Source organism: Beta vulgaris, chromosome 3 (assembly GCF_026745355.1).
Source record: "Beta vulgaris subsp. vulgaris cultivar EL10 chromosome 3, EL10.2, whole genome shotgun sequence".
NCBI lineage: Eukaryota > Viridiplantae > Streptophyta > Magnoliopsida > Caryophyllales > Amaranthaceae > Beta > Beta vulgaris.
In genome coordinates this window covers 51,311,246-51,328,182 of record NC_079204.1, presented here as the reverse complement: position 1 = coordinate 51,328,182, position 16,937 = coordinate 51,311,246, and the positions used below count along the sequence as shown (strand labels likewise).

The 16,937-nt window shown below is 34.9% G+C and overlaps 2 protein-coding genes and 1 long non-coding RNA gene across 4 annotated transcripts; all 3 read right to left on the bottom strand.

The window, feature by feature from the left end:
* Positions 1-4,872: 4,872 nt before the first annotated feature.
* On the bottom strand, positions 4,873-7,795 carry LOC104885463 (uncharacterized). 2 transcript variants are annotated; one of them, XR_007272798.2, is made up of 3 exons: positions 7,094-7,775; positions 5,958-6,044; positions 4,873-5,207 (listed from the first exon to the last, which is right to left on the bottom strand). It is a non-coding gene; the product is annotated as an uncharacterized LOC104885463 (long non-coding RNA). The 2 variants fall into 2 exon arrangements; XR_008968505.1 differs by lacking the exon at positions 5,958-6,044 and having other exon boundaries at positions 7,094-7,795.
* Positions 7,796-9,267: 1,472 nt separating this feature from the next.
* LOC104889380 (zeatin O-glucosyltransferase) lies at positions 9,268-11,744 on the bottom strand. The gene has a single exon (XM_010674582.4). The coding sequence runs from the start codon at positions 10,883-10,885 to the stop codon at positions 9,461-9,463; it is 1,425 nt and encodes a 474-aa protein (XP_010672884.2). The 5' UTR covers positions 10,886-11,744; the 3' UTR covers positions 9,268-9,460.
* Positions 11,745-12,604: 860 nt separating this feature from the next.
* Positions 12,605-15,474, bottom strand: LOC104889379 (hypothetical protein). Its single transcript, XM_010674580.4, has 2 exons — positions 14,252-15,474; positions 12,605-12,919 (listed from the first exon to the last, which is right to left on the bottom strand). Exons 1-2 carry the CDS (start codon positions 15,248-15,250, stop codon positions 12,833-12,835), a joined length of 1,086 nt encoding a protein of 361 aa, XP_010672882.2. The 5' UTR covers positions 15,251-15,474; the 3' UTR covers positions 12,605-12,832.
* Positions 15,475-16,937: the final 1,463 nt, after the last annotated feature.

The window sequence follows — 16,937 nt, the reverse complement described above, 5'->3', positions numbered from 1 at the left end:
TAGCAATGGGTTGTATCCAAAAATAAAATTGCAAAGGGTAAGTACGACTAATAAAAATAAAAAGTGTAAAAAGTATTGTGTGATAGAGGGTGTAAAAAGAAAAAATGTAGATAAAAAAAACATAAAAAGAAGTTGAATATAGAAAAGCAAATCATTGCCAAAAACAAATAGAAAAGCAAACTTTCTATCCTTATGGGATTTGAGCCCATGTCTTCTACACTAGCAAGTGTAAAGCAAATCACCAAGCAAAACTTCATTTTCTTGATTTTAATTGTTGTTTCTTCCTTTTATTACAAGCTTTAAATCAAAACTAGGCCCCTTATATTAATGGGCCCTGGGCGGTTGCCCTCAAAACAACCCCCAGGGTCGGGCCTGCCTGTGTGTGAAATCTTCATCTCTTACAACAAACTTTGTAAATCTCCTTCATCCTCTCTCTGTCGGGCTTTGATGAAGTTTTCGAAAAGCACAGAACATTGTGGATTTGAATCAAGTCGGGTTATGGGTCGACCATTTGGACCCGTATTCTTCATTTCAGGCATCAACGTTAACGCAGATGGTGTGTGGACGGTGCTTCGCCGCTACCGCTTCCTTCAACGCAAATGGTTCTTCATCCGTTTCGCTTCCTTATTTGTGTTTTAGATCTGTTTTTAATCCGCTTTTGGTTTTTTAGAGTAATATTTCTATTTCTATTTCTAAGGAAAATTGTTTTGGTTGTTTGATGGATGTAAAATTGAGAAAGATGGCTTCGACTGGAAATTCGAATCAACAACAGCAACATCAACAACAAGGTTTCGATATGAATAAGTTTTTTAAACCCGCAAATTTAGCATCATAAAACCATAGCAATTTAGGTTCGTTTTTCTCTCTCCTTGTTTTTTTTATTTTTCAATTTATTCAAGTCGAGTTTGATGAATGATTTGGGAGCACTTTCGATGAAAAAGGAAGACTATTTATTCAATTCTGTTTTATTTCATTTTTTTTCCATCTCTGTTCTTAAGATTTAAATTATTTATCTGTTCTTCCGTCTTCTTAGATGAAGGTTTAGCATCCAATTTTTCAGATTTTCCTCTTCCAAATTCTTGTTAATTTAAGTCCGAAATTATATTATTTGTTGCAGACTTTATTAATATTTTTTATTCCATTATTGGTATTCCAATTTTTCAGGATATACAATGAATCTCGGGGTGCATTGATTGAGAGAAAGATCGAGATCCTCGAAAGCTTAACTTCCAATGTAATTTTTTTATTTTTATTTTTAGATTATTGAACATTTTTAGTCTTGTTGATTTTCTTATTTTTGATTTTCTGTAATTTATGTATTCTTTTTGTAATTAGGTTCTACTGTATAAATTCAATCTCGTTTGCTTTTTATTTGCTAAATTTCATTATTTTGGTTTTTATTGTTGTGGGTTGTGCTAGTTTAATGGTTCGTGAATATTTTTTTAATGAAAAGCAGTAATTTGCATCGGATGTTGTGACATGTCCGACGCAAATCAATTTTTAGTGTGAAAAACAAGGCGCAATGCCTGAGTAGCATGATGTGTGACATTTGCATTGGATGGGTCCCATCCTCCGACGCATATGGTTTAATCTTGACCTTGATGGAATGGTGGCATATGCGTCGATAAATGTCTGACGCAAATGGTCTATTAATTGCGTCGTATCCCAGTCCGACGCAGATCCTACTTGGGTTGTTTGCGTCGAGGCTATATTTCCTTTTTTACATTACTCAACGTAATTTCACTATTAACATATATTTCGTATTATGAAATTTATTATACACCCGGGTCTATAGTGAGCACGATACACCCAAACTATTTTTTTGCTCAATGCTTTTTTGAAATCATCCAAATGAGTAAAATGTACTTAAAAAAAAGTCTCAAATGAATAAATTAGCAATAATTAGTCTTTAGTGTACTTGGAAATGGTACACTCAAGTGTATGATGAATGTACTTGATCAACTTAAGGACCCTTGGGTTCAATGGTATGACTTCCTATCTCCTACATAGGTGACCAATGTTAAAATTTTGGTGGAAACAAAATTTCTTGGGAGGAAGGGGATGGGAGCTTGTGGCTTGTTGGGCCTCTAGGTGAGCGGCCCTGTGCGAGGGTAACCCAGAGGAAAATTTATCTCACCACGGGTTCTCGAAAGGGAGGTAAAAAAAATAAATATTGATAAAATATTAGTGTTAATTTATTTTTTTTTTTGACAGGAAGAAAAATAATTTCATTCATAAGGGATAGCCAAACGGCACTTACAATCAATTCCCGAAAAATAGAAAATTCCAACATAGGTATATATAACACCTTATAACTAGATACATCGCAGATTTGATAAAAAATAGCCTTAATAAAAAAACTTCATCTGAAGCAATACCATCTGTGAGTTCGCCCTAATTCGGCTTAACTTCCGCTGATGCATAGTCGTTTGGTTGAAAATACTTCCGTGGTCTTCTAGATTCTTACAGAGAATAGTGATGGTTAGATCTTCCTTCTTCATTAGACGAACAAAAAAAGAAATGGAACATCCTAAAATAGATACCATCTTAATGATGGGATATACTATTGGAAGCAATTAAAAAGGTTTTTGGGGCTTACCACCGGTACGAACACCGAAAGCCCCTACAAAGATTCACAATTGAGACCAAAAAGAAAAGTGATGAAAAAACAAAGAGAAAGAAGAAAGAATGAAGGAAAAACCTTCAAAAAAGAAGAAAAACCTAGCGACAGAGGCTAGGAAAAAACCCCTCCTACCGAGAAATCCTAGAGAGAAAAAATCTTCCCAAGAAGAAAGCGTAGAGGGAACTTTAATTCACCTTCTGGAAAAATAAATCAGATAAATATTGGTGTTAATTAAAGGTGAAACAACTATCCATTATTAAAGGAGGGATTTTATAATAGATTGGGAGCATATTCAAAGTTATATCTTTTAACTTTTCTTTTCAATAATTAAAATTCTATTTTAGTCAAATGGGTCTAACATTGTCCAACTTTCCTCTATTATCATCATTTTCGTTCATTTATTTATCCAATTTTATATTTTTGGAATTTTGGGTGTGTAGAATTTCAATATAGAATACTTTTGTCAGTGAATAGACCAATTTTCATTTTAGATAATCTTGGAAACTACCCCTAGCTACAAAATTTATGGTGATGATGAGGATAAAAGAAGGATACGTTTACGAAATAACGAAATGGAGGTGGAAAGAAGGTCTTGAAAACAAACAAATTAGGTTATGCATAATGCACTTAGATGTCACATGATGGTAATGGTTCTCCAGGCTAAAGCCTGCAAAAAGAGTTTGTCTACTACGCAAATTGCTGAAATAATTGTCTATTCTAATGACTTGCTTATGCTTAGAAAGTTGGTTTCTCTAATCTTATCATCGAACGTGATTGTAATTTTGTGGAATACTTTCCTTGTTAGTCGATTTTCCTTCCTAACTTAAATAAAAGAGGCCAAAGCTGCACATATAAGATGGTAAATGCAAATCTCTTTAGGACTAGACCAATGCCCTTGGAGCATCTGTATAGTTCACAATGTTTGTTTATATAATCGAGTATATGTCTTGGCCTAGTGGTTATGTTTGAGGTGTTGTGAACGATAAATTACAGGTTTGAATTTTCTCTCTCCTTCTTTGTACTTTGTATGGCCTTTGTGACTCATTATCGATTAAAAAAAAACAATGTTTGTCATATTATATTTACTTCCAAGTTAGTTTACATCACTTGTGTTCACCAAGAGTAGTCTAATCAAATGGCAAAATTAGCAAACTTCTAAAATCATAGTCTCATGCAAGACTCAAGAGGTAATCAAGTATTTATTAGCCACTTGTCCCATATAAGTTTATATATCTTGATTTATCGTAATTCTAGAAAAAGATGGGTACTTTTTTTTTGGGAGGGAATATATAAATAATCTGTTTAGGATTTTTAAAATGGTTGAAGGTTGCAAAAATCTATATATAGCTTGTAGTATATAATAGAGATTAATTTAGAAAAATCTTGCATTAACTGGAAAAATAAAACGGTGATGTATCTAGAAATATTTTGTAAAAACTATAGATATGTGATGTAGAAATACGTAATACTAGACAAGTATAAAGAAATCTAGAAAATAGGGTACAATAACTATAAATATATTGTATGTGCAAGAATTGAAAGATGAGCTAATCAAGAGAGCTTCCACAAAATTTTTAAAAGTGTAGAAAACAAGGGTTCAACAACAACAAAAAAAAAAAGAGATATGGACTCTTGCATATATATAGTTGTACAATTATTAAAAATACCTTCAAAAAACTATAATTTATAAAAAAAAGAATTTGTTACATTATTCAGGTCCATCAAAATCACTACAACAAACAGCTTCAAAGAGGGCAATTAAAATTGCCCTCTTTGATACAAAATTTGCCTTCATAGGCTACGAGGACAATTTTAAAATTGCCCTTCCGTTGCCCTTTTAGCCCCGTTGTATTAGGTTTCAAGGCAAAACTCATGTTTTTGCCCTCTTTGATCCAATAATAAAAGGGCAAAAAAATTTGCCCTCTTTGATTCATCAACTAAGGCAAATAAAGTTGCCCTCTATGATCATCAGAAAGGGCAATACTTTTGCCCTCTTTGCTCAAAAACAAAGAAGACAAACACAATTGTCTTATTTGGTCTACAACAAACAGGGCAAAAATAAGATATGGCCCTATTTGTACTTTATCAAGCGGGGCAAAAATTAGATATTGCCTTCTTTGTACTTTATCAAGCAGGGCAAAAATAAGATATTGCCCTCTTTTTACTTTGTCAAGCCCAAATAGGATCCATTAACATGATAGAAGTTGGGAAAATTTGCAATTGCTAAAAGTGTAGGGAAGCGCGTAACATTAACACCAAATATCACGTAATGCACATTGCAATTTTTGAAATACCACATGTCTCAATAATAAGAACACAGTCTGATGTATCTACACTACCAGATCACTATTTGACATTTTCTGCACCAACTAAGCTTTGCAGCGGCTAAATCTTTACACTCTCAACTAAAATGTTCAATGTACAAATCAGATACCACATAAAACCAGAAAATTCTAGACGAATCACATTTTCTGCACCTGAGACTGAGATAGTCAGGAAGAGTCCACTAACATTTCTTCACAGCAAGAGCACCATGCTGACAAGTCGCCAAAAAATGTGAGCCTTCAGTGATCCATCTTTATGCCTTCAGTGATCCATCAAAAAATTCATGATGATAGTAAAAATGTGGATTATTTGAAATATAAAGATGACCAAAGCAAAGGTAAAGCACAACGTCATACTATTTATACTTGAACAAACATGCTCATTTTTAAGTTTCTGTCATCTAGCAAAAAAAGAAAGAAAAAAGGATCATGTAGGATATTGTATGCAAATGGGTAGTTGGTGTTATTAGGGCTGAGTAATCATTTCGTTTTACTTTCACCCCTTTTGTCTGTATATTGCATCCTTTCCTGAAACCTCATCAATCCCTCAACCTTCAGACTTTATGTAGATTGTATAGTCATGTATATACTTTTGTTGTTGTTTGTTTATCTGTGGATGTTTTTGGTATGTATTGTTGTCCGAAGTTTTTGTTTGATCACATAGAGATCTGTTTATTAGACTAGAATTTTGTTGAAGCTTAAAAAATGAGTCTAGCTAAATGGCAAAATAGTTCTCCATGTAACATCCTATGTATTGAGTATTGACATCAGTACCCATACTAAACTCAGGTTGGGTTAGATACGCAAGGGTAATGTTGTCAATACATAGTGTTAGATAGAGAAGTAGCCATTTATGCTTTTTCCTCTACAATTCATACATCAGTACCCATATGTTGTCAATACTCCACAATTCATACAGGCATCTATTGGAAAATTGAATCTGTCATCCGCCAGTCATTAGCCATCAGACCACAAAAAAATGAAAAATACAGGTTATGAATTGAACTTACAAACTCGTATATAATCCTAGCTTTGGATTTAGCCCCGCAAGCTGAGTGTATCTTCAGTATTAGCCATCAGACCATCAGCTTCCCGATCTTCACCAGACATATTTCAGACGCAGCCATTTTAAACATATTAAATAGGTTCAGTAAAGGGCTCATTGCTCAGATTAGTTTAGTTTATGGCTGTAAAATAGTTCAGCCTTTCAGTGCTAAAAGTATGTTCGGACAAGTTCAGTATATGGTAAACATTTTCAGATGCATTAAGTTTATAGCTATGAACTTCATATAAGTCTTGGATCTTATAGGTGAAAAGAATAAGGCATAATAGATTTGCCAGAAAATTTAATGTCAGCTACAAAAATAAAGGGCCTAACAAAAATAAGGCATGAGATCCCCTGCCCCCAAAAGAAGAAGGAAGAACAAGGATTTGTGATGTGCATAGCTTGTTTGCTATTTTACTTGTATATGTTGCTCAATGACTATTTACTGGTGAACGCTAATGAATGTATGTAGACTTTTTTTTATATGTATAAGATGTTTATACTTTTATGGATCCAGCACTACTGAAGCACATAGATAACATTTGTTTTTTTAAGCTTAGATCAGGATTTCTCACTTTTGCATTGATTACAAATCATTTAGAAACTATAAAAATATAACTAATGAAGAACAACAGCTGTGTATGCTAGCTTGGGATGTTGGAGAGACATTCAGCTTTGATCTTCGCTACCATATTAGTTTGCACACAGACACCCTCCTACAGCCCTGCACACACACCCCCTCCTACAGCCCCTCCTACAGCCCCTGCACACCCCCCCCCCTCCTACAACCCCTGCACACATTAGATATTGCTAGGATTCTGCAGGTTTATTGGAGTAGAATTTGGAATTTTATTTTCAATTTGAGGCATCTTAATATGAGATTTTGAATCAGATATGAAGAATTTAGATTACTAAAACAAATCAAATGAAGTAATTTCAAGAAAGTGAATCAGATCAGATGTCAGAACTCATATAAACAATCAGAAAAAAAAATTAGTGATTTAGAGATTCTAATTCTGCAGATTTCAGAGAAGAATGAAGAAATTCAGAACACAGAATCAGACTTGTTTTCTTTCAAGGGGATAATATCATAATACTAACCTCCTGTCTTCAATGACAGATTTGCCTAGTTCACTTACATCAGTGCTTTGCATCAACTTGTTCATATTCCTTGTACATTTCAGGTTTATGGCATATTGAATTTTAATACTTTTCTTTGCATTATCAACCTATGTATGTTAATTGTATATTCATTTCCTTGTATACTCTCCAGGTACGAGGACATTCGAGAGGCTAGACAAAGGAAAAATTGTGATTTGTGAACCACAAAAAAATTTAATGACATAATTTTAAGATTAAGTAAATCAGAAGAATAATTAATTAATTACAAACTAATTGAAAGAAAACAAACCTGAATTTGAGGATGAATCAATTGAAGTGAAATTAAAGAAAGATGAGGATGAAATCGAGTGAAACAAAGTCGATCGAACAAATTGCACGGACTTTGACCAAACTAAACTTGAAATTCTATCCTAATACATACATACATACAGAATTTCAAATTCCAAACCTAAGTTCACAACAATTTATCTAATTGAAACACAAATTTTCAAATTCCAAACCTAAGTTCACCAAAATAACACAAAACACACATACAAGCATACAAATCTGTCACTCATAAGCAAAATCATTCAGATAAATCAAGGATAGAAAAGTGAAAAAACGAAATATAAACAAAAATTTGAATCAGATATAATAAACACTTTATTTATCAAATTGAACCATAAACAGAAGTTATTAGGTATTTACCTTGGGATTAAAAAGGCGGAGATTGAAAAAATGATGTTATGGCGATTCAATAAGCTTCGATTTCAAACAAATTCGCTTTTGATTCCAAAAGTAATCGAACAATCTGATGGATTAGGTTGAATATACTGACAAAATTGTTGCGTAAAATTGAGCTTCAACAAGTAGTAGCGAATCGGCTGAGTTTCAATTGTTTTGTGTGTTGTCTGAGATTGAGGATGAAAAATATCAGCGTTTATGATTGTTCATTAGTTATATCAAGGACTTCGTAATTCTTAAATATCAGCGTTTTTGAAGGAAGGCACTTTACATTATTTTGCCCTCTTAGTTAATTTCAAATAGGGCAAAATAAGATAAACTGCCTTTTTAAATATATTTCAAAGAAGGCAAAATATTTCAATTGTCCTTTAAATTTTTCAAAGATATCAAACAAATAAATTGCCTTAGTAGGTGTCTTTTAAAAGGGCAAATTTATGAAGTTGTTTTATTAGGTAATATTATAGAGGGCAAATTTAATATTGCCCTTTTAGGTGATATCAAATAGGGCAAAATGATAAAATTGTCTTCTTATTTATTTTCAAAAAGGGGAAATTTTATTTGCCTTTTTTGATACTATTAGACAGGGCAAATAGCTAATTGCCCTCCTTGATTGATAAATATTGCCCTCTTTGAAATAATTTCTTGTAGTGAATTTTCGCTTGCACTCTCACATGTCTATCGGTATCCTTCTTCCATTCCTGAACACTCCACTTATTTTCTCTCTCCTTGTTATAAGGATGTCCTAGTATAATGTGTACTCCTTAATTGGTATGGCAATTCGAACTATACAAATGAAAAATAAATAATGGTAATGACATAATATTATCACATGACGTGAAAAAATTGTATATACTTATTGAAAGTGCAGTTTTTAAGTTTTATGTCTTGAAATTCGTCAAAATCTATTTTCGCAAGCCCGCCCGATCGGGCGGACGTCGCCCGATCGGGCCCAAGACGTTAGCAATTTTGGAAAAACGAGCGCCGGATCGGGTGGATGTCGCCCAACCCGATCGGGCGGCTTAGCAAGTACGCGGTTTTCAATTTTTCGTTTTTAAGTTATCTTTTAGGGTTTTGTACGGGGTTCCTTATGTTATATAAGGGCTTTCTAGTGTTCATTATTTAATGCACAACTTTAGAAACACTTTTAGCCTTTGGTAAATTTAGGACTCCTTGTATTATTCTCTCTGGTTTTCTCCGTTATATTGAAGAAGTTCTAATCCTCCATCTGTGGACGTAGGAAAAATCTGATTGAACCACGTAAATCCTTGTGTTCTTTGTTTGTTCATCTTTATTGTTTTTCTTATCTTTATTATTCCATTGATTTTGTTCCGCATTAAATCAAACTACAACACCCTGTTTCCTAACACCATTCTAAAACAATCAAGCCATATAAGGAATTTAAAATACCAAAGAAAATGAATGAGAGTTGATGAACTTGAACCGAATCATGTTAAAGTGAATTGAAACAACAAAACTAATACCACGATATTATTATACAAATTGAAAACAATCCAATCCAAATCAAACTAAGCCAAAAATCAAATGAATAACAATACCTCAACAAGATTTTTTGAGTTGCAGATAAAATGATAACAAAAACATATAAAGACACACAAGGTTGCATTATTTAGAGATATGCGCAATGAAAGAGTCCCTCTCTAAACAACTCACACCACCTTCAGCAACTGATCCTCTGACACTTTCACCCAACTCTGCAGCCCTTTTCTTCATCTCTTTGCCTTCTTCTGATGCCATCAATGTCTTCACCACATTCTCTATAGTACTTGATTTCACAACCTCGCCACGGTGTGCCCAATCTCTTACCAATATTCCAATTCTAAGCACCTCGGTCAACAAAACCGCATTCCTTGGCTGATCAGAATGCATCGGCCACGCCGCAACCGGCACACCCATACTCATACTTTCCATACATGAATTCCACCCACAATGACTCATAAACCCGCCAGTCGACGGATGTGCTAATATTTCAAGCTGTGGTGCCCAATCTTTAACTATCATTCCCCTGTCTTTCACTCTGTCTTCATACCCTTCTGGAAGTTGAGCCTTTTTTACTCTATCAGCTTCTTCAAAAACATCATTCGGGTCAGCTCTTCGGAGCACCCATAGAAACTTCACCTCGCTTTGTTCCAACCCATTTGCCAGCTCTTCAATCTGATCATCTGGTAATGATGTTGTTGACCCAAAAGACACATAAATTACTGTGCCTTTCTCTTGTTCATCTAGCCATTTTAGGCATTGATGTCTGTTTTCACTGTTTTTGTTTTCGATATTCACCGGATGAAACGGTCCTATTGCAAAGTGTTTTATCTGTGACTTATTAGTCGAAGATAGCTTATCCAACAAAGTAACATATTTGCCTTCTATAGCTCTACAGGTGTTGAAAATCCATCCTGACTCGAACCCAAGACATTCTATTTGTTTCCTTGCAAACTCCAACACTTCTTTCGTTGCACACCCTTCATTAGTAGGCATATTCTCGGGGATATCATTTGAATCTAGCTTAAATGGTTTGGCTTCCTCAGGTATGCTTTCCCATGTGTTTGAAAACATGGTAAAGGCCGAAATCGGAATGAAGGTAAAGGCTTTAGCATTTGGGATAAGCTTCACATCTTGAACCACATAAGTCATTGTATGATCATGAATGACAACAACTCGACTGAACTTTTGCGAGAGTTGGTGCAAGAGTTGAGAAATGGGTTCCCTTAGTTGGTTAGACGCCTCGAAGAGTGGGGTGAAGTGATCAGGGAAAGGAACAGAGATGTCTATACTTGGAGGGGGTGAGTGGTAAGGAGGGAGTTGGAAGTCATGGAAGTGGATTTTGGCTAAACTTTGCGAGTCCCGACCATGAAGACGGAGTTTCGCTTGGCGGTTGTGCGTGGTTGAGCCGGCGTAATGGACAGGTATGCCGTAGGAGGCGATGAGGTGAGAGAGGTGGAGGAGTTGGTTTAGATGGCCTTGTGCTGGAAGTGGTACTATCACCACTGCCACTGGATGAAGTTGCTTTACTTTGCAATTTTGGCTTTCCATATTGGCCAACTATTTTGTGCGCCTGGATTTTTGGAAGTGGAGGATCCTAATTTTGCATATTCTAGTTTATAATACTTGACAGCGTTGAGGTGCACATAAAGGAATTTGTCTTTACCTTTTCTACAACAATCAGGGTGTCAGAGTTCCTGGTCACAATTAGTTGTAATAGTGCTTTCGAGTTTTGACCACTTGCATGAAAAAAAAGTTGTATCAGACTAGTTTTCATGCACAAAACTGTTATAGTCGGAATATCTTAGGGTATGAATATCCCAGGATTTTGAGTAAAGTCTTAAACAAGAGTCTTGTACAAGACTCAGGGATATTCATCAAAATTTTGGAGGAAGTCTGAGGTTCAGTTTTGAAATCAAAAACTCGTCTAAAGACTCAACTTGCAATGGAAACTTGCCACTATCTTCTTCTTTTTTTTGCTTTTTTTTTGTTTAAGCTGAGTCTGTAGATAATATGAGGGATAGAGTATAAAATTGGAATGAGTCTGAAGTGAGTTTGTAGAATTTAAAAGTAGTGAAAAGCTAATATGGCACAATCTGAAGGTTGGAGCTGAGTATAAGGGATAAACTCACCCTTAATTTGTTTGTTATACTTACAATGTTGAGATGTGTATAAGAACCAATGAGAATACAGAGAAAGAGAAAAACAGAAAAGAACCTTATATGCTAGAAAAGAAAAAGAAAGAAGATATTATTAAACATGTCAAGATTGCAAGTAATTTAGAACTTTAAAAAAGGAAAATGTTACAAGTATGAAAAATGGAGGAAGTAATTGCCTCTCAGATTGTGCGTAATTGCTTGCCTCATCCATATTTACTTGGTACAGGTTGGTTCATGAGTAGACGTGGTTATTGGACAAGGTAGCCCAATGGTTAAAGGATTAGGGTCAATTTTATAGGATTTTATTGGACAGGGTCATTATTGGATAGGGTCATTATAGGGTCAACAAAGAAACCCAATAATTTTAAAAAATAAAATAAATTTTGTAAAAACAATTACATATTCGGATTCGCATTCATTTATACTTACTTTTGACTCTCTTTGTTCCTTGTTTTTCTGGCTCGTTTACCGACCCGTCCATTATCGTCCCGCTATAAGACCTCTATCCATTTGGCCCGGCCCGCTACCGACCCTTTATGAGGCGACCCTCTTATGACCCGACCCGCTTCTAACCCGCACTGACCCTGACCCGACCCGCCCAATAACCAGGTCTATTCATGAATCATTGTGGGTGGAACTCGAGCCTTGAGACTATCAGCATGGGAGTGCCAGTAGCAGCATGGCCTATGCATTCTGACCAACCAAGGAACACCATGTTGTTGACCAACTAAAAATTGGTACAGTGGTGAGAGATTGGGCACACCATGCTCAGTTGGTAACTTCAACCACTATAGAGAACGCAGTTAAAACATTGATGACTACAAAGGAAGGACATGACATGAAGAAAAGAGCTGCAGAGCTAGGCAATGCTGTAAGAGGATCACTTGCTAAAGATGGTGCAGCTCGCCTAGAAATGGATTCTTTTATTGCTCACATAACCAGATGATCAATTTTAATAGAGCTATGTGCTACTCTTCAGGAATAAATATAACTAAGAAAATGTCAGTCCCTTCTTTTCTTTTTTTGAAAAGATTATAATAGGTTTTGGGTGCATTATTGTCCTTTGTTAATTTTCCTCGTGTTCTTAAGAAAAAGAAGAAAGAAAATAGAATACACACATAAAAGGATTTATATAACTCAACACAATGTCGACACCATTTAATACAAAACACACAGGAATTTTGTTCAACAGTAAATGATAGAATCACAAAATGAGCCGTCATACAAAAGAAACATACAGCAGCAAGTATATAACATAGGCCAAACACTCTCAACCCCTTATTCTAATAGCTAAGGAGAAAGATGGGGGAGATCAACTTAGAACTGACGATCAACCATCTTAATCCTCATCATGGTGCCTGCGGTGCTGGTGGTGGTGCCTGTGACGACGCTTCTCTTCATCATCATCATCAGAATCATTGTCACTCTGCCAATTCATAAAAAAGTAAGACAGCATGTGAGTGCAATATCTGGGAAACTCAGTACGATGTGTAAACAAATGTTGAAAACGAGATACTATATAGAGATGAAGACATCTAAGTTTGCAATCATGGAGGCAAGTACTGATATACTGGATCACAACAGATTAAATTCCACTAAATCTATTGTTGTGTTAGGAAAAGAATCATAGCAGATTAATAAAGACCCAACAGAAAACCTTAGTTCTATATGCTTTTCAGCAAGGAGAACTTAAGTTTTTATGTTTTCTAGTAGCACAAAAGCATGCTAGATAACAGATAAAATTTCATTCAACTCCGTCGCTTAAACCAGAGGACATGAAAAGCAGTTAAATGCTTGTACTATACACAGCAAGTAAAGTAACAATTTAAATAGTTCATAGAACAGGTTTCACCAAACTAAGTAGAAAAGTGTTGCTGAATCATAGTAAAAACTTCCTCCATCTAAAAATAAATGTCAAATTATTCTAACCCCTCCTAATTAAGGATATGAGATCAGTTCTTGGAGACCCTTTATGATAATACTTGGATTCTTTTCACACCTAATAGGGGGGAGGGCCGGAGGGGGGCTGTCACCTTATGGGTTTATACCGACTTCCTCCTTAATTGCAACATCACCAAGCACAACACTTAATACTTGAATATGTTGATTTTGATATAGTAATGTGGCAAGATTAGAAGCTCTAAACCAAAATCAACTAACATATGATGTAACCAATACACAAAAACATCTATGAGGAAGATTAGCCATAAAATCAGCATTTTTCATGCCGTTCCGGATCATCATAAAGTACAGCTATTCAAGCCTTTGAAGCCTTGTGATCACACATCAACTCTAACCAAAACTTTAAAAAGAGCACAAACAATATCCAGTTTTGCCAATGTCATTCCATGTACCTCATGCAGCATAAGCAATTATGTACCCTTCACAACTCCAAAGGCATACTTGACAAATATATAGACTCAAATCAGATATTCCTTAATTTTATTTAAGAAGAAGCTTTCTATTGTCTGATTGATCATGAAGTGGTGGTGCTTTAACTTAGCGGCCGCCTCTTAGAGTCGAATTGAATCGTCTTATGTTCATCTTAAGAGCCTCAACTTTGAAAAGATCCAATCAGGTCTAATAAGTTCAGGTAAAAAAAAAAATGCACCCTTTTGTCTAATGTCTATAATGTGGGATATATGTCTATCATCTAAATATGTGATCCCAATACATGTCAACAAAATTCAAAACACAAACCAAATACATATGCATAAATATCAAATATCAAACCAAAACAATCAAATGATCAACTTACATGTTTTTTACGGCCATAACCCTCATCATCATCATCCTTCTTTCTTCCATAATCAGACCTACCATAAGAAGATCCACCATATCCTTCTCCTTCCTGCCTCTCATAACTAGGCTTCTCATACTCACTCCTCCCATACCCTGATCCATATTCCGCACTCGGAGCTTCATACTCATTTTTCCTCCCATACCCAGATCCATATTCCGCACTTGGAGCTTCATACTCACTTTTCCTCCCATACCCAGATCCATATTCCGAACTGGGTGCCTCATATTGTGGTCTCCCACCATGCCCAGATCCATATTCCGAACTGGGTGCTTCATATTGTGGCCTCCCACCATACCCAGATCCATATTCTGAACTTGGAGCTTCATATTCGGGCTTTCTTCCATACCCAGATCCATATTCAGAAGATGGAGCTTCATACTCGGGTTTCCTCCCATACCCAGATCCATATTCAGAAGATGGAGCCTCATATTGTGGTCTCCCACCATACCCAGATCCATATTCAGAACTTGGAGCTTCATAATCAGGTTTTCTCCCACCATACCCAGATCCATATTCAGAACTTGGAGCTTCATATTGAGGTTTCCGGCCATAACCAGATCCATATTCAGAAGTGGGTTCTTCATATTCAGGTTGAGGAAGATGAGGTTGAAACCCGGATCCAGACCCATACCCAGGTGCGGGTTGAGGTGTACCACCATAAGAAACAGGTGGGCGATAATTAGGACGAGAATAACTTTTGTATTCATTCTCTTGAGCTTCTTCGCCATAAGCAGAAGGTTGGGCGTAAGAAGTGTATTGAGGTCGATCGTAGTCTAACTCAGTGTTGCCGCTACCAGAGGAAGAAGGAGGGTAACATGTTTCATGGCAAGGAGAGATTGGACGACCGTAAGTGAGAGATTGGTCGTATCCTCCGCCGTATGGGGTTGGATCGTACTCGTCGAAATCGTCGGCGTTATCATCGTCTCCACCACGGCCTCTTGGGTAGTACGACATTGTTTTTGTTTTGGGGGGTTGATTGATTGGTTGGGTGGGTGAATGATGAAATGGAGTTTATGAGATTGACGTTTTTTTTTGTAATGGTTGATTTGGGGGAGTAGTGTGTGTATTATTAGGAGTGGTGAGTTTGTGGAGGATGTTTTTTGAAAATTTTATTTTTCTAATTTTGGAAGAGAAAAAGTCAATGGACAATGTTGAAAATCATACCAATGAAATTTGGACCCATCTGCTTGGATTTTTTTTTTTTTTTAAAGAGAGATATGATTGGATTATTTTAGAGAAAATATCAATTTGAGCCGGATCGAAATTAAATTATTTACCGACTACTCCCCCTAATATCTAAACTAGTTTCGTAATATCGTAATATGTATGATATGCGTGCAAAAATATATAAAATTGTATTTATATAATTGGAATAGAGATATGATTATTTAATTTTTTTTTCTGATCAATTAAAGCAGGTTTTTAACTTTTTTTTCTTTTTTCTGATTAATAGAGATATTTTCTCTGTGCGTTTATCGATATATACTTTTTGGACCTGAAATATTTTTTATTATATATTAGTAAAAATTTAAACGATTGAATATTAATAAGTCAAGATCATATATGAGTATATATGACTATAGTATTTTCTTATATATTGAGAATATTCTCTCTAAGGGGTCGCCTGGATTTAGGAAAACTTTTAGGTGGAGGTGTTCGTAGTTTGGGTAGGTACGGTATGGGATGTAACCTAACCAAACCGCAAATATACGGTTTAACATTTTGTCAACCCAAATCGCACTGCACTTTTTCCCAAACCAGCCCAAATTGAACCGTGCAAAACGATTTGGTGCGGTTTGGTTTGCAGTTCAACCATTTTTTTTCTCGGCGACATTAATTTTGTAATCTAAGAGTAAAAAAATTGTTAATAAATATAAAGAGTCCAAATAAATATGAAATTGACTTCATAATTAACCATCACAAAGTCGTATAACAGATCGTCTCACGTTAACACTAACGTGAGAAGAGTCCGTTTTTCCTCCAATTCTCATCCTCGACCTTTAACTATAGTTTTATGGTTGATAGTTGTGATTCTAGCTATTAAGGGCCTGTTCTCTTCGGCATAAAACAGCTGAACTGAACTGAACTGAACTTATTGAAGCTGAACTGAACTGAACTTATTGGAGCTGAACTGATCTGAACTGAACTGAACTGAACAGAACTGAATTGAATTGAATTGAATTGAATTGAATTGAATTGAATTGAATTGAATTAAATTAAATTAAATTTAATTAAACTGAATGTTATAAATATACAAATAATATTTTAAACAATAATAATATAAATATCAAATAATAATTATAATGATAAGTAATAATAATGAATAATAATAATAATAATAGTATTTTGGATATTTTTAAATGATAGTTATAAATAAATAATATTAATAATCATAAATTATTAATAATAATAATTAATGATAATAATGATAATTAATAATAATTATTTTCTATTATTTGTATTAATATATTAATACTTGATGATGATATAATAACAATAATATCTAAGAAGTAAATTAATATTACTATTTTAATAATTAGATTTAATAATATAAAAATATTTAGTAATAAAAATAATGATTGAGTCGGACCGCGAAAATTACATCATAAACTGTCTTGATGAGATTTGATTGGTTTATGGG

Bases quoted from the DNA above. Each gene is read 5' to 3' on its own strand.
- LOC104889379 (XM_010674580.4), bottom strand. From the start codon at position 15,250: ATGTCGTACTACCCAAGAGGCCGTGGTGGAGACGATGATAACGCCGAC. The intron at 12,920-14,251 runs GTAAGTTGATCA...ATGAATTGGCAG, and splicing joins GTTATGGCCGTAAAAAACAT to AGTGACAATGATTCTGATGA.
- LOC104889380 (XM_010674582.4), bottom strand. From the start codon at position 10,885: ATGGAAAGCCAAAATTGCAAAGTAAAGCAACTTCATCCAGTGGCAGTG.